At 37.5% G+C, this 14,166-nt stretch overlaps 1 protein-coding gene across 1 annotated transcript in view; it reads right to left on the bottom strand.

Annotated features, from left to right (window-relative positions):
- Window positions 1-14,166, bottom strand: part of LOC122644663 (probable phosphoinositide phosphatase SAC9) — a 91,112-nt gene that overhangs the window by 60,713 nt on the left and 16,233 nt on the right. The window contains exons 4-5 of the mRNA XM_043838052.1: window positions 9,908-10,040; window positions 4,826-6,042 (exon numbers count right to left, since the gene is read on the bottom strand). Coding sequence (XP_043693987.1) covers window positions 4,826-6,042; window positions 9,908-10,040 — 1,350 coding nt within the window. The remainder of the gene's footprint in view (window positions 1-4,825; window positions 6,043-9,907; window positions 10,041-14,166) is intronic.

The following is a 14,166-nucleotide window of genomic DNA, read 5'->3' as shown; positions in this document are numbered from 1 at the left end:
GCAGTTGCCTGATCTGGCTTTGTTGCTTGTATTTTTCCCTTTCTTCTCTTCCTGTGATCCTTATCCGTCTGTATTCTCTAATATACATTTTACCTTGTTGCCAATCATTTAAACATCTACACATAGGTTAAATTTTCCTTCATGGCTTATCAAAAATATAAAAGGTTGCAAATGTGGCCCTAAATATCTGTAATATGGAAGCTTGTTGATGCTCAAATCTTGAGCACATATTTCCACATAACCATCTATCCATGTGGAAAATGTCAGCCCAAAAGAATTTTTCCATGAGGAAATATAATGATTTGAAAACTGGTTGAAAGTCCAATTTTGGTTCAATAGCTGAAAATACAAGACACAATCTTCTAAATTGGGTCAAGAAAGGACAAGAAATTTGACAAATTGCTAATCCAAGGGTTTGCTGCCCATCTAACATTTGGTTTGACCACCTCCGCTCTCCAAGAGGCTCGAAATGGTGTCCATTAAGATAAGTTAATCTTAATAGAACCTCTTAATCACCCTCGTAATGAGAGATCTACCCAAGGGAGGGAGGGAAAAAATGAAAACCATATGGAATGGAATCAGATTAAACCCCATTGTGAACAGGGAGGGAGAGAGAGAGTTGTAGAGTTGCAGAGAAAGGTTACAAGTCCTCATTGAAACTAAACCACAACAACAACTCAGCATTACCCCAACTAAATGGGATCCCCTACATGGATCCCTACCTTCCAATCAGCTCTATTCAAGGTCATACTTGATACAAGGCCTAAACTATGCATGTCCTCATTGTAACTAAGAAAATGAAACAAAAACCTAGTTCCAAGTAAACAAGATTCCTGATATTTCTCAAAAACAGAAACTTAGTATAAATAGTTCACTTGGACAAACAATAAATAATGATTTTTCAATGTAAGAGAAATAATAGGGGAGCCTTGACGTAACAGTTTAGTTGAGCTATTGCAACCAACAGGTTGCGGGTTCAAGACATAGAACAGCCTCTTTTGTGAAGTAGGGGGTAAAGCTGTGTACATGTGCCCCTCCCAGACCTAGCAGTAGTGGGTGCCTCGTGCACTAGGAAGCTCTTTTTTCAACGTAAGATAAATAATAAATTTGGGAGTTGAGACAGACTTAACATAACAAAATACAGCCTATTAAAAATAGAATGCATATAAATATAAAATAAACTAACATAAAACTCTACTAATCCCAAAAGAAATACCAAAATTATTAATTATAGTTGTCAAGGCGTCGCCTACGCGTCAAGGCAGATTTTTTGGGGTCTAGGCGGTTGTCGCCTTAGTGGTATCAAACGCCTTGGCCCATATTTATGCCAAATATCATTTAAATAAATTTTTTACATTTGTTATTTCATTTACATAAGTAAATGTTTTTATATTTGTTATTTCATTTACTTAAGATATTATTCATAAATAAGCAAATACCCCCTATTTGAATCCAATAAAAATAATTAAAAAATCAAATTACAAAAGGATAAAAAGTCATCCAGTTCAAGAACAAAAACTGGATTTTCGGCGATAGGTGAAATTTTTTACTTTCTAATGCTAGGGTTTTTCTCAAATCTAAAAATTCCATAAATCTTAATATGGTAAAACATTGCTAAAAACCAAAAGAGCGGTAAAATATTCATATGTTTTGAGATCTAAAAAAATTTTTCATTTAGAGCGATTTTGACAGCATTCGCGCACACCAAATTAGGTTTGATCAGAACATAACTCCTTCAATATAAATCAGATTTAAGCAATTTTGATTTTGTTGGAAAGCTGGTTTTATGCTATACCAATACAAAAAATCACATGTAAAAACAAAATCATATGACCAATCAAACTTCTTTTAGAACAAGAACATTTCTCTAAATCAAGAGCAGTTTAATTACTTATAGATAAGATCATATTTTCTAAGAATAGTATAACCCAAATGTGAGACTAGGTAGACCAATTCCAAGAACAATATAAACCAACTGTATGTTTTGATTGTTTCAAACTTCCAATAGCTTGATTATTCAGCTCTGCTGTCTTCTAGTTCTATGTTGATTTTTGATAACTTGATGTGGCTTAATATTGATTTTTGATGACTTAATGTTGATTTTGATGACTTTGTATGGCTTAATGTTGATTTTTGATGATATACGCTTCGCGAAAGAATTGTGAGGCGCGGTGAAAGTTTCTCGTTGGGGTTTCCGGCCTCCCAGGTCTTCACCTAATTGTGGAAGAGGGAGACGACTTTGCCACTCTCTGCTGTGACTACAGCCTTCTCTCCTACGATTTTGATTTCTGTTGTTGAAGGTTTCACTCTCGCCTTTTTCAAGGAGTCCCCAGCAGCAGAAACAGAAACATCCACATTCTCTACCTCCCCTTTTCTCTTCTTTCCCCCTATTTTTTTCCTTGTCCCCTGTACCTCACTCAAGCTAAAAGGAGGAGTTTGGAATATTGTAACATACTAAATAATGTTAGAAAAGAGGGGAAGTAAGAAATAACACTGGGGCGCTTTGTCACCTAAGCGCTTCGACACCCCTCCACCGCCTTGGGTCACCTTGACAACTATGATTATTATACTAAACCGTAAACGTAATATGCAAGCAACACAGAAAACCACATCTACAAATCCCTAATCAAACCCCCTATAAGTGAAATTCTAGGCAATCTATGGATTTGAAGAATTAACTATTCCTTGAGTTCCCCGGGAATCCTAGAAATCCTGGGCTTGACCAGTTTGCAGAACAGGGAAAATATCAGCTCTAGAAACTGCCCTTGGAAGGCCACTAAACAACAGGAGCTACTGCCGAATTTCCTGATCTTCCATCAATCAAAATGTCTTGAATGGAAAGCTGGAAACCCAATCAGAGTCAGTCCTTGCTAGTCAGTAAGTTTTGTTTGTAGGATTTGAAACTTCTACTTATTTTTCAGCATTAAACGCTGTTGCTTGTTATGATAGTCAAAAAACTGCAGCATGAAGATATAGGTTCAATTCATGTCTAAAAGCAGATACTACATGCATAAAATGGCAAAGGTTAGGACCATCTCCAGTCCACCCATTGCACGTCCCTGCAAAAGTAGGTTTTGTAAAGTATGCCTTCATTCAGGATGGAGTACTAGGTATCGGACACATAAATGTTGAACACAAATCAACCTTTGAAGGAAAGCTGCTTTCATAGTTCAACAGATTTTTCATACTTAATGGTGAAAATGTAAACATATAAAATCAAACTGAGCTTATTACAGTGTGGACTATTAGTAGTTTAAAAAGAGACACAAGCTAAATGCATCCAAAGCAAGGTTTTATCAATACATATCAACCATATTGGTCAAGCAAGGTTTTATCAATACATATCAACCATATTGGTCAGATACATATCTATTTTGGCCCTTACTGATACAATACAGAACCGATACGTAAACTACATCAACTATATCAATCCGATACAGACAGACTCGATACATAAGCTGCTAAAACCCAAAAAATCCTTTTTGAAAAAATAAAAACTCTTGCTACTCTACTTTTGGCTAAAATCTAAGCAAGGATCCCATACACACTCAAAAATGACCTAGGATGAGTAATTAAACAAGCAAATATGTGCAATTAAAGCTCATCATAGTGGAGAGCGAACATCAAAGCCATGAGTTGAAGTATGTTAAAAAAAATTGACTTTTTTTTGGCTTGAACCTTAGTTTCTCTTGCTTGTTTTTGCCAAGTATCACATCTAAACTGAAAATTTGACCTAGATCTATACATTTCTTCTTTAAAAAACCATATGGATTTGTGCATCTATTGTCGGATTTTTTTTCTCAAAAAGGAAAAATAGTGAACTTTGGGAAAACTATATTTTTCTTTCTACGTGAATTGTTTATATATATTGTATCTTGCATGTATCTATGATTCCCATGATTTTTTATTTTACAAATTTTTAAGAAATTAAAAATAGTATAAAAGGGTGATTTTATTTTGTTCTCAAATGATTACATTTGTTCTAATAAGCATGTCAATAGATAGTTTTTTATGTTCTTGAATGATTTGTGAGTTCAATTTTTCCCATTCCTTTAGTTTTTATAAACTTTTGGAAATTTAAAATTGCTGGGATTTTTTTGGCCTTTTTTTCCCTCTTCAAAGGATCTGAAATTGAAAAAACTGCATAATTAGGTAGATTTTGGAATCATCTTGAATGATTTGTGATCTATATAATGTATCATTATGTTTGTTACAAAGTACTCATAGATACATATTACTTCAGGACTGTTTAATATATTACTAGTAGGGTAGTAGAACAGTTAGTTACTATGTATATACGTAGTGTATGTCACTTAATACTTAGAAGTATATTTAATATTTTAAACTTTACATATTGCTTGCTTGGGTTCGACCTTTAAGGTCTACTTTAGGCTAGTATCTTAATACAAAAATAAAAAAAAATTTCAAATCTTCTTGGTTGATTGCTTCTTATTACTAATTAATAGGTTTAATACTATATTTGCCAATGAAGATTTTAATAAAAAAGATGCCTCCAAGATAAAGGCATCCTCACATTGGTTCGATATCATTATTTAGTGTTTATTTATGGTGCATTATGCATAAACAATAGTTTTGTATGTATCAAAAGAATATATTCATGTGTGTCAAAGCAGATCCAGCGTCTCTCCAGTAGGACTAATACGTCCTCAAAACGTCTCTTAAAATCAGCTTTCTGATACGCTACCCGATACCGAAACTCATCAAGGTTTATAAGACCAAGCAACAGAGGAAAAAACGAGCATTAACAATAGATCCATGCACTAATACTAAAGCTACCTCCACAAAAATTGTTAGTAAGACATACTTTTAAAGGATGAACTGCTACTGATGGGAGATGCTTAAAAAGCCTCATTCCGAGAAACATTTCCAATTGCTTCTGACGGGAGCTATCCACAACTGCATTTTTATATCTTCTCTGCAGAGTGATCCTCATGTTCTGTGCAGCAGAGAACTGTTTAAATTTGCTAGATTCTTCATTAAAAATACTAAGAATCTGACTGTGCATAGCTTTGGAACCAGTATAAAGTGTCGCATGAATATCACCAGCAAGCAGAAAAAGGTCCGCAAGCTGAGTTACTGGTGACAATATTGTTGACCTCTTGAATTCATCAAATGACATATCCAATCTCTTCCAAGGTTTATCAGGACATGGATGAACCCAGGTTGTGGTTCTAGTATTGTGATCGATGTAGTATGTTTTTCCTGTAACAGCATCAGAACGCTTCTCCCAGCCTGGTGGCAAAGGAGCAATATACCCACCATAATTATTTATTGAAGGATAACCAAATGCTAAATCAGTATCAAGTGATATCCCTATCCGTCGACATTGTTCAACAAAAACTTGAAGTGATCCAAAATAACTAGCAGCATTGGTTCTGTCCAAAGAATCTGCACAATTGAAACGAATCACTCCATTTTGATGTGATCTTAAGCAAAAGGCGCCTTCATAGTCTTCATTACAGACAACTTCCCCTTTGCAATCCTGAAGTCGCTGCCGTGATCGTAGATAATCCCCTTCAGAAATGCCAACAGTTATTGTGGGTTGTTTCAAGAGTTTCCACAGTCCTTCAATTGTTTGTTGCTCACCTTTATATTTTATGCTTGCATGCCAATCATAATTTATTAAATGAATTCTAGTGTATGGAAGTTTTCCAGTAGATTTGATATGGTTTAATGATTCCTCAAAATGCTGTACCAAAATAGATTCCGACTTTCCTTCTCCATTTCTCAGTAAATTGACACATAAAATAGGAACCAAAGGTTTTTTCTTCTGACTAACAGCTGCAGGTATTTCTAAATTGCGAACACCATATCTCCTACTTAACCTCTGATAGTACTGTAAACTTCCTTTATAAGGATTACAAGATGAAACATAAATTTCTGCTTCTGCAGCCGTGATTTTTAATTCTGCACCCCACCAGATAGGTATAGTACCCCTTCGCCAAATGTATGTGTTGAAAGGAACACTTTGACCACTCCTCCTAGGTACCCATACGAGTTGCTCACACTCAACTTCATTTCCTGTCAGAAAAACATTTTCAGAGAGATCAACGGCATTCCATTGCACCAAAATTCAATGTATCAGGGAAAAAGATTAATTCAGCATGTCAGTGACGCCAAATGTTCGAGTCACACAGATATAGACCCAAAAAAAATGAATTTGCATGATTACATGGATAACCACATCAAGGCAGATGTTAGAAAAAATAAAATGAGCACTATAATATAATAAAGGAAAAAAGACTGGACATGCCGCCAGGGGGCCCAACATGTGTCATTCTCTCCTTCCCCCTTTGGAAAAGATCCCCTTGCCCTCTTGTGTCCAGTCCTGTGATTGGTGTATGCCGCTAGCTTACCAAAAGCTGGTGGCATACCCAACTCTCTACCTATAATAAATTAGAAGGGAAGAGAATCCTGAAGGACCCAGAAGCCCACGGTAACTCAGATATTACGGGAAAAGAAAAGAAAATTCCATATCTCTTTCATTTACGTGCCAAACAAAGTCCAAAGCAAATGAAATTAAACATGAAATGGTAATAGCATCCAACAAGCTATAGTGTCTATCCACCAGATACAGCAACCTAACATAGCAAAGAAGTGAGCTTTAGAATCTAATGTAGCAACCTAAAATCACAAAGCAGAAAACTACATGCACTAATCCATAAATCCTAAAATAGATAACAAACATAAAAGTACTGAGTCCGAATGAGAGATCAATAAATTGATCATAAAGGCCCATGAAAGAAGAACTATTTGTTAATTAAAACTCAAGATTCAAGAAAACAATATCGACCAAAAAAAACCCAAATAAAGTAAAACAGCAGGACTGCACTCTAACATGGCAGTTATGATGGGTCATGGATTGAAAAATTCTAACAGGCCTGAAGTACTGGGAGCCCATCCCCACAAATCCTAAATACTCAACTCAACTCACAAAGCCTTATTGGGATCGGATCCAATCAGCTCTATTCAAAGCCATACTTATTACTATTCCTAAATTATGCATGTCGTTATGCTATGCTTATATTGAGTCCATGGCAAATTAAGGCTGAGACATATCTTTCTTGCAATTCAAACTTCAACTTTATTTTTGTTAATAATTACCATCATGTTTCTTGCTCACATGGTCATATCAAAACACTTGGGCAACAGTAGAAAAGAATATGACATTTTCCAGCAACAAGCATTTGAAACGGTTTTATCTTTTAACATGGATGTATTCTTAGTTGATGGTAGGTTCAAGAAGCCATTGAGACTAAGCAAGCTAGTCTTAATGGCTGTGTGTGTGTGTATGTGTGTGCATGCTCTTAATATGTAGAGATATAACTTATTAACAAAAAGCAAGGTTCCAGTAAGCAGGATCAGTTTGAATCGGCTAGGATCGGCCAGAATGAGCCGATTACCCTCAACCAATCCATTTGATTGGATCCCCTGGGAATCAACTATTTTAATGAACTAGGCTATGTTTGGTTGCACTCTGTTGGAGTGATTCTATTATTTTTGCTCTCCAGAATCAGTTTGGAAGCAGAATTGCATTTGGCAACTCCGGTTAATTCTTAAAGCAAGAAATGCAGACTTAAAAAAGATGCTTTTGCTGATCCAGATTGGATTGAGTAGATCAGCACTCGCTGAAATTAGCTCAATCCTACCAGAATCCTCCCTTACTCTACTGTGAAACACACAGATCTCTCTCTCTCTCTCTCTCTCTCTCTCTCTAATTTTTTTGTGAAGTTCACTTCTTTTTTTTTTTTTTGGGTTGTGGGTATAACAGAGAAAATAGAAACTAACTACTTAATCCCGTATAGGACTTAAATCCCAAATACTTTGGCTTATAGAATTGGCCCATTACAAGAGTCAACCCAAAAATATAAAGCCCATGGCCCATATAACATATTGGACACTGAAAATTACACATATTAGTCCATTCTTGGTTCAGTTTGATGGCCTGGTTTGCTGCTGCCCTTCTTGTTCTCATGAACTACATCACTAAGCAAGCTCACTAGGATGTTGCATGTCGCATTTGAGATATCTTAAAGGTGTTCCCAGGAAAGGCCTTATTTATCGCCGTCATGGTCATACTGATATTGTAGGTTACTTTGATGCTGACTGGGCTGGTTTTTGTAGAAGAAGTTCAACTAAGAACCACTCTACTGTAGGATCGATGATAGGCCACCAGTAGAGTCCGGCAACAATGATCCCTAGTTGAATGATAAACAAATCAGTAATATTCTCCAGCTTATAGATCTTCTAACCATAGTACTAAAACTTGCGAAATTTCGGTCGAGATATCGAATATTTCGAGAATCTCGACCTGTCCGAAACGAAACGCAAGTCCAATATGAAAAAATGCAATATTTCGAATATTTCGGAAATTTCGATCATCTCGTTTCAGAAATCTTGGTAATTTCGGTCATCTCGTTTCAAAAATTTTGGAAATCTGAGTCATTTTTGGCATTTTACACCCACAGAAAAATACCATATTTCGACAAAATTTCGGTATCTCGGAAATTTTGGTCAAACCGAAACACCGAAACGAAACGAGATTTAGTACCATGCTTCTAACCAGTAGCACCAATGAAGCTTCGATGGTATGACAGATGTAGATTAACTCACAGAACAATAAAATAGAAAGTAAGAATGAAACAGAAAAATAAAGAAGAAGGGATAGGGATGGGTCTCTCACCCACGGCCTCTTACCGTGTCTGTCTCTCACAGACATTGCACAAAGCAAGTAAGCAACATTCCATTTTTTTTATCTAAAATTGTTGGCAGATCAGTACAGCCTCTTGCCTTAATTTATAATTAAAGCATGGTTATAAAATAGTAACTCCCCTTGAGGCTATTGAGAAGGATTACAAAATAGAAACTAAATCTAGCTAAAAGGAAACAAAAGACTGAAATAGAAACTGAAGAAAATAGAAATTTCTAAATAAAAGCTAAGCCTACTTTCTAAATTTGAAATTAGAAACTATATCTAGCTATTGCATGGAAATAGAAGGTAGCTAAAATAGAAGGTAAATATTGTCCTCCACGCAAGTCAATATGCTGGACTGGGCTGCCCTATGAGATGGTCCATCGAACCAACAAAAACCTGCCACATCATCAGACGAGGCTGTCTCCCACAGCAGTTGAATCCCACAACCATACTGGGCTGGTTCTGGGGTTTGTTCCTGCCGGCTGCCGCTACACATGGACCTGTGATCTGCATCACTGGTGCTGATGGTGATCGCACATCTACTATTAAGTATTGTACATTTGTTGGAGGTAATCTTGTCACCTCAAAGAGTAAGAAGCAGACCACAGGAGCTCAGTCGAGTGCGGAGGCTGAGTATAGGGCAATGGCACATATGGCAGTCAAACTGATGTGGCTGAAGTCTTTCATTCAAGAGTTGGGATTTTCAGTTACTAAACCTATGGATATGTATTGTGATAATCAAGTTGCTATCTATACTGCTAGTAATCCAGTTTTCCATGAGTTGACTAAACACATTAAGATCAACTGCTATTTTGTGAGGAATGTTATTGATGCAGAAATTGATCTCTACTCCATTTGTTAACTCTGGCAATCAACTTGGTGATATCATGCAATATATATGTGGTATGCCAATTTTGATGGTTCGTCAGTTTTGAGTTTTAACCATAGAAAATTCAAGTCATTATTAACAATTAAATCTGGTAGCAATTGAACTGTCCCCCACCCCCAATCCACTCTTTTGTTTCTATTCTATTCTATTGGCCCCTTTCCCATGCATCCCACAGGGTTCAGCAGTTTTGAAAAGATCCTACACCAGATAGATATGGCACAGAACCACGTAGCTAACTCACAGCCTCATACTAAAAGAAGCAATTCAATTTCAAAAGATATTTGAATGATAAATGATGTTACCTGTGCTAAAGCATGAATTCAACCCTCTAGCCAAGTAGCGAGTACCAGGATGCAATCTGCTACGACGAGCTGTGAGAGCAACAACACCTTCTTGCTGACCTGAGCTTCCAAAAACTCGACATTCTGCGAACCCCTATAGATAAATGTCAATAGATGTGAACATTACGAACATAAAATTTGGATGTCAAAGATGTGAACATTACAAACATTACATTTGGATGTCAACAAATGTTGAACCTTAAGAGCATAAAATTTGGATGTCAACAGATGTGGAAACTTAAACAGGTATAAAATTTTGAAACACAATCAAAGAGGGAATATCAAACACTAACCAATGTGTTTGATGGTTGTTTGAACTGGATAACTGATGCAAACCCAGGTCGGAATAACCCTTATCGGGTTACTTGTGGACCCACCCGATTATCACACAGCTCAACAAATGAATGAAATGGCAAAAGGTGTAAATAACCGAATTTCAAAGGCTTCATTAGAAAGGCAAAAAAGAAAGGACGTAAAAGGATTTATTATTTATTGTGTAGGGACAGATTTGGAAGCAAAAACAAATTAAAGGATAGAAGGGATTAATGACAATATGGAGGTTAAAATTGGAAAGTGAGGTAAAGAGAATAAAAGAAAGAAGTGGGACAGGACGTTGATGAGTAAAGGGTAAACTAGGCAGGATGTAATTAATAAGAGAGGGAAAACAGTTAAATGGAAAGACAAATAACGAATCAAAATTAAAGCAAAGTATAGAAGAATCGTGGAAGGGGGGGTTGTCTTCCACCTCAAGCCAAGGAAGAGACGGAGAAACCAGAATTGCTTTCGAAGAAGAGAACTCCTTCAATCTCTGTCGGCTGGGTCTGAGACTTCAGGCAAAGGGAAGTGATTCGATCCTCTACTGATTACAAGCACTAACAGTACCAAGCATTAACGTCCTAGTGAGATTTGAAGCTCTGAAATCACATCTGGCGACATCACAGTTGCAAGGTTCTTCAAGGGTTGAGTCTCATAGCAGAGGAAGATTTACGGAACAGGCACTTGGGGTTTCAGTTCCCCTAAGGTGGGGAATCTTAACCCTAAAGCTTGAGGAACAAAGATTTGTGAGGGAGGAGATCGAACCAGAATATCTGAGGCCGCCAGTACCGTCCAGAAACAGAGCAATAGCATGCTGGTTGTTCAACCTTCTTTGTTGAAGATTTACCTAGTGCCAGAACAGGGTATGAAAAGAGGAAACAGAAAAGAAGAAGCAGAAAAATAAGAGGAGAAGAAGAAGAAAGAAAGACATAGAGGAAGAGGTCACATGACCATTATTATGTCACCAATCCAGCTCCATAAACAACTCATTCAAAATTTCATTAATCAAATCTGCCTAAAACGACAGTTACAAGCTTGTATTTAAAGAGAAAATAAAGACTCCTAATCTAAAACTGAAATTAAACATAGACTCCTAATTGAAATAAAATCCTAAATCAACTCTATCTTTATTTAACCTAAAAACTAAAGTATAGAAAAGACTACCACTAAGTAGCCCATTTAAAATAAAAGATTAAAAGAAAAAATCTCAATTAATAAAAACCCTAATAAATGAAAGCGTCGCAGTACACGAGACTCCCGCTACTGCAGGGTCTGGGAGGGGCAAATGTACGCAGCCTTACCTCCCTGCATTGCAGGAGAGGCTGTTTCCAAGTTTTGAACCCGCAACCAACAAGTTGCAATAGCGCAACTTAACCGTTGCGCCAAGGCTCGTCCACTAATAAAAACCCTAATAGATAAATAAATTAAATCCTATAACTATAGCTGAAGGTTATTGTTGTAATAGGGGTTCAAGGGTATTTTTGTCATGGGGGTATTTCAGTCCTTGTACCTATTCTAGAATGTTCTTACACTCATTATAAATAAAGTGGGACTGTGATCATATTGTCACAAACCATTATTCATATTTCCCACATGGTATCAGAGCTGGGATCCACATTGGAATCCGAACCCTAATGTCTACCATCACGAAACCCTAGATCCTTTGTTTCTCCTCTTCTCGATTTTTGCGCTACCAGCCACCACCACAAGTTCCACCGCCCTTCTCTCGCGGTCTTCTACAGTTCTACTTAGCGCTGCCAGCCCCACCAGAACCACTGCCAGCTTCCGCCGCCCCTTCCTCTTCCTCTCTGTCTCACCGCCAACACCTCCAGCCACCGCCTCTTCTTTTTCCTCTCAGTCTCGACTCCGACTGCTGCCAGCTTCTTCTCTTTACCCTTGGTGGTGAGTTATCTCTCACCAAGGGATGTTACCTCGATCAGCATGTTTTAAATCCCTCTTTGTTAGGATTAGTTGATGTGTTTCTCTCTAGATTCCTTAGAAAGTTGATGTTTTATTGAAGTTTTCCCAGACTAGCAACTATGACTGAATCTAAGATCTCCACTACATCTACTGGACACGACGGGGCTACTCAGTGTGATTTCCTTTTGTTCTCTGCAAACTCTATTAAATTATATGGGAGCAATTATTTGATGTGGTCATGATCCTACATTCTAGCCATTGGGTCCCATGGTCTCTCTGGTTATATCACAGCCTCACAGGAACATTGGTTAAGCCTACCGGTGCTGGTCTTGCTCAAGATAAATGGATGACTTCTAATTTTCTCGTGATACCTTTGGATCCTGAAATTGTTGGGGGTTTTATCTTCTTCTTGATACCGCTGCCAAAATTTGGAAGGCAGCCAAGGATACTTATTCTTAGGTTGGTAATGCTGCCCAATGCTATGAACTTCGCCAAAAGATACATGCTACCAAGCAACTGGAATTATCTCTTCCTCAATATTATCCCAAGCTGGGTAGCATGTGGCATCAGTTGGACTTTTATGGGTAAATTACTGCTACCTACGATGTTGATGCTACTGCTTTCAAGAAATGGGAAGAAGGTCTTCGTGTATTCGATTTTCTTGCTGGCCTCAATATTGAGTTTGACCAGATTTGGGCATATGTCCTTAATCGCAATCCTCTCCCTACTCTTGAGCAGGCCTATGCCATGGTCTAATCAGAAGACAGTCGTTGTAATGCCTTGGTTCACCCAGTTACTCAGGAACGATCAACACTCTTCTCTAGCTCAAAGAGTTCATCCCGTGGGGGTTCTCCCCGCGGTACTGGTGGCCGTCCCATTCATGATCGTTCTCCTGTGAAGTGTGATTTTTGTGGCAAGGAACGATATACAAAAGACAAGTGCTGGAAATTACATGGACGTCCCACTGATACTCGAGGACGTGGGCAGGGTCGTTCTACCACGACCAAAGCTAATTAGACTTCTTCTGAAGACAATGCATCGGATCAGCCTCTTTCCCAGGAGGAACTTCAGCATCTTCGTCAATTGATGACTCGGCTTGACACCCCTTCTTCATCAGCTACCTCCTTGCCAAGAACTTCCGCTTCTTCTGCTTCACCTTCATCCACACCAGATATTTCGTTTAGTGGCAAATGTACCCAAGGTTTAGAGCATAGTTCGAAAACTTGTTTCGTTTCAATATTTCAGGCTGATCGAAATATCCTTCGGTCGAAATTTTGCATTTTTCTGTTATGTTTCGGTAGGTCATTTCGGTGGGTTTTATTAGGCTAAGTTAAGGCCTGAAACTTCATGGAAACCCTTTTTTAGGCTATATAAACACATTTAAATGTTCGATTTGCAAAAATAGTCACCCAAAGTGGTGTTTTGGATTTGCACCATTGATTGGCAATGTACGGTCGAATCCTAATGTATAACTTAGTTAATTACACATACACATTGTTTAAGACTTTAAGTACTAGAGGACATGATAAATTAATGATTGATAAACAATTTAAACAAGTAAATTGACTTGGAAGTTGGAAACATAAAGTGAATGACTCATAAGTCATAACTTAAGTCATAATATTAAGTACAATAAGTAAATAACAAGTTAAGAAGATGATATCAATATGACAATATCCCCAATAGTCCAATACAAGTCAAGTAGTCATCCAGTGACTCAAAGGCTTACAAATATTCTAATAATAATTACTCCGACGTCTAGGATTGACCCCACTCATAGTCCGATGGAGCCGACGTGCATTGTTCTCCGACTGTAGGACAAATGAATGCCACGTCATAGTATGGGAGAAGAAACGACCGAGACTAACGAGGAGAAAAAAACCCAAAAAAACCAGAGCTTGTTAAGTCTCGGTCGAAATTTCGATCGAGACTAACGAGTTTTGGTATTTATAAAGCTACTTTTGAAAAAGGAATCTCGATATCTC

The sequence above is a fragment of the Telopea speciosissima genome, chromosome 11, assembly GCF_018873765.1.
Source record: "Telopea speciosissima isolate NSW1024214 ecotype Mountain lineage chromosome 11, Tspe_v1, whole genome shotgun sequence".
Taxonomy (NCBI): Eukaryota; Viridiplantae; Streptophyta; class Magnoliopsida; order Proteales; family Proteaceae; genus Telopea; species Telopea speciosissima.
Note: the sequence above shows the minus strand (reverse complement) of the source record. Positions and strands in the feature narration are given on the sequence as shown.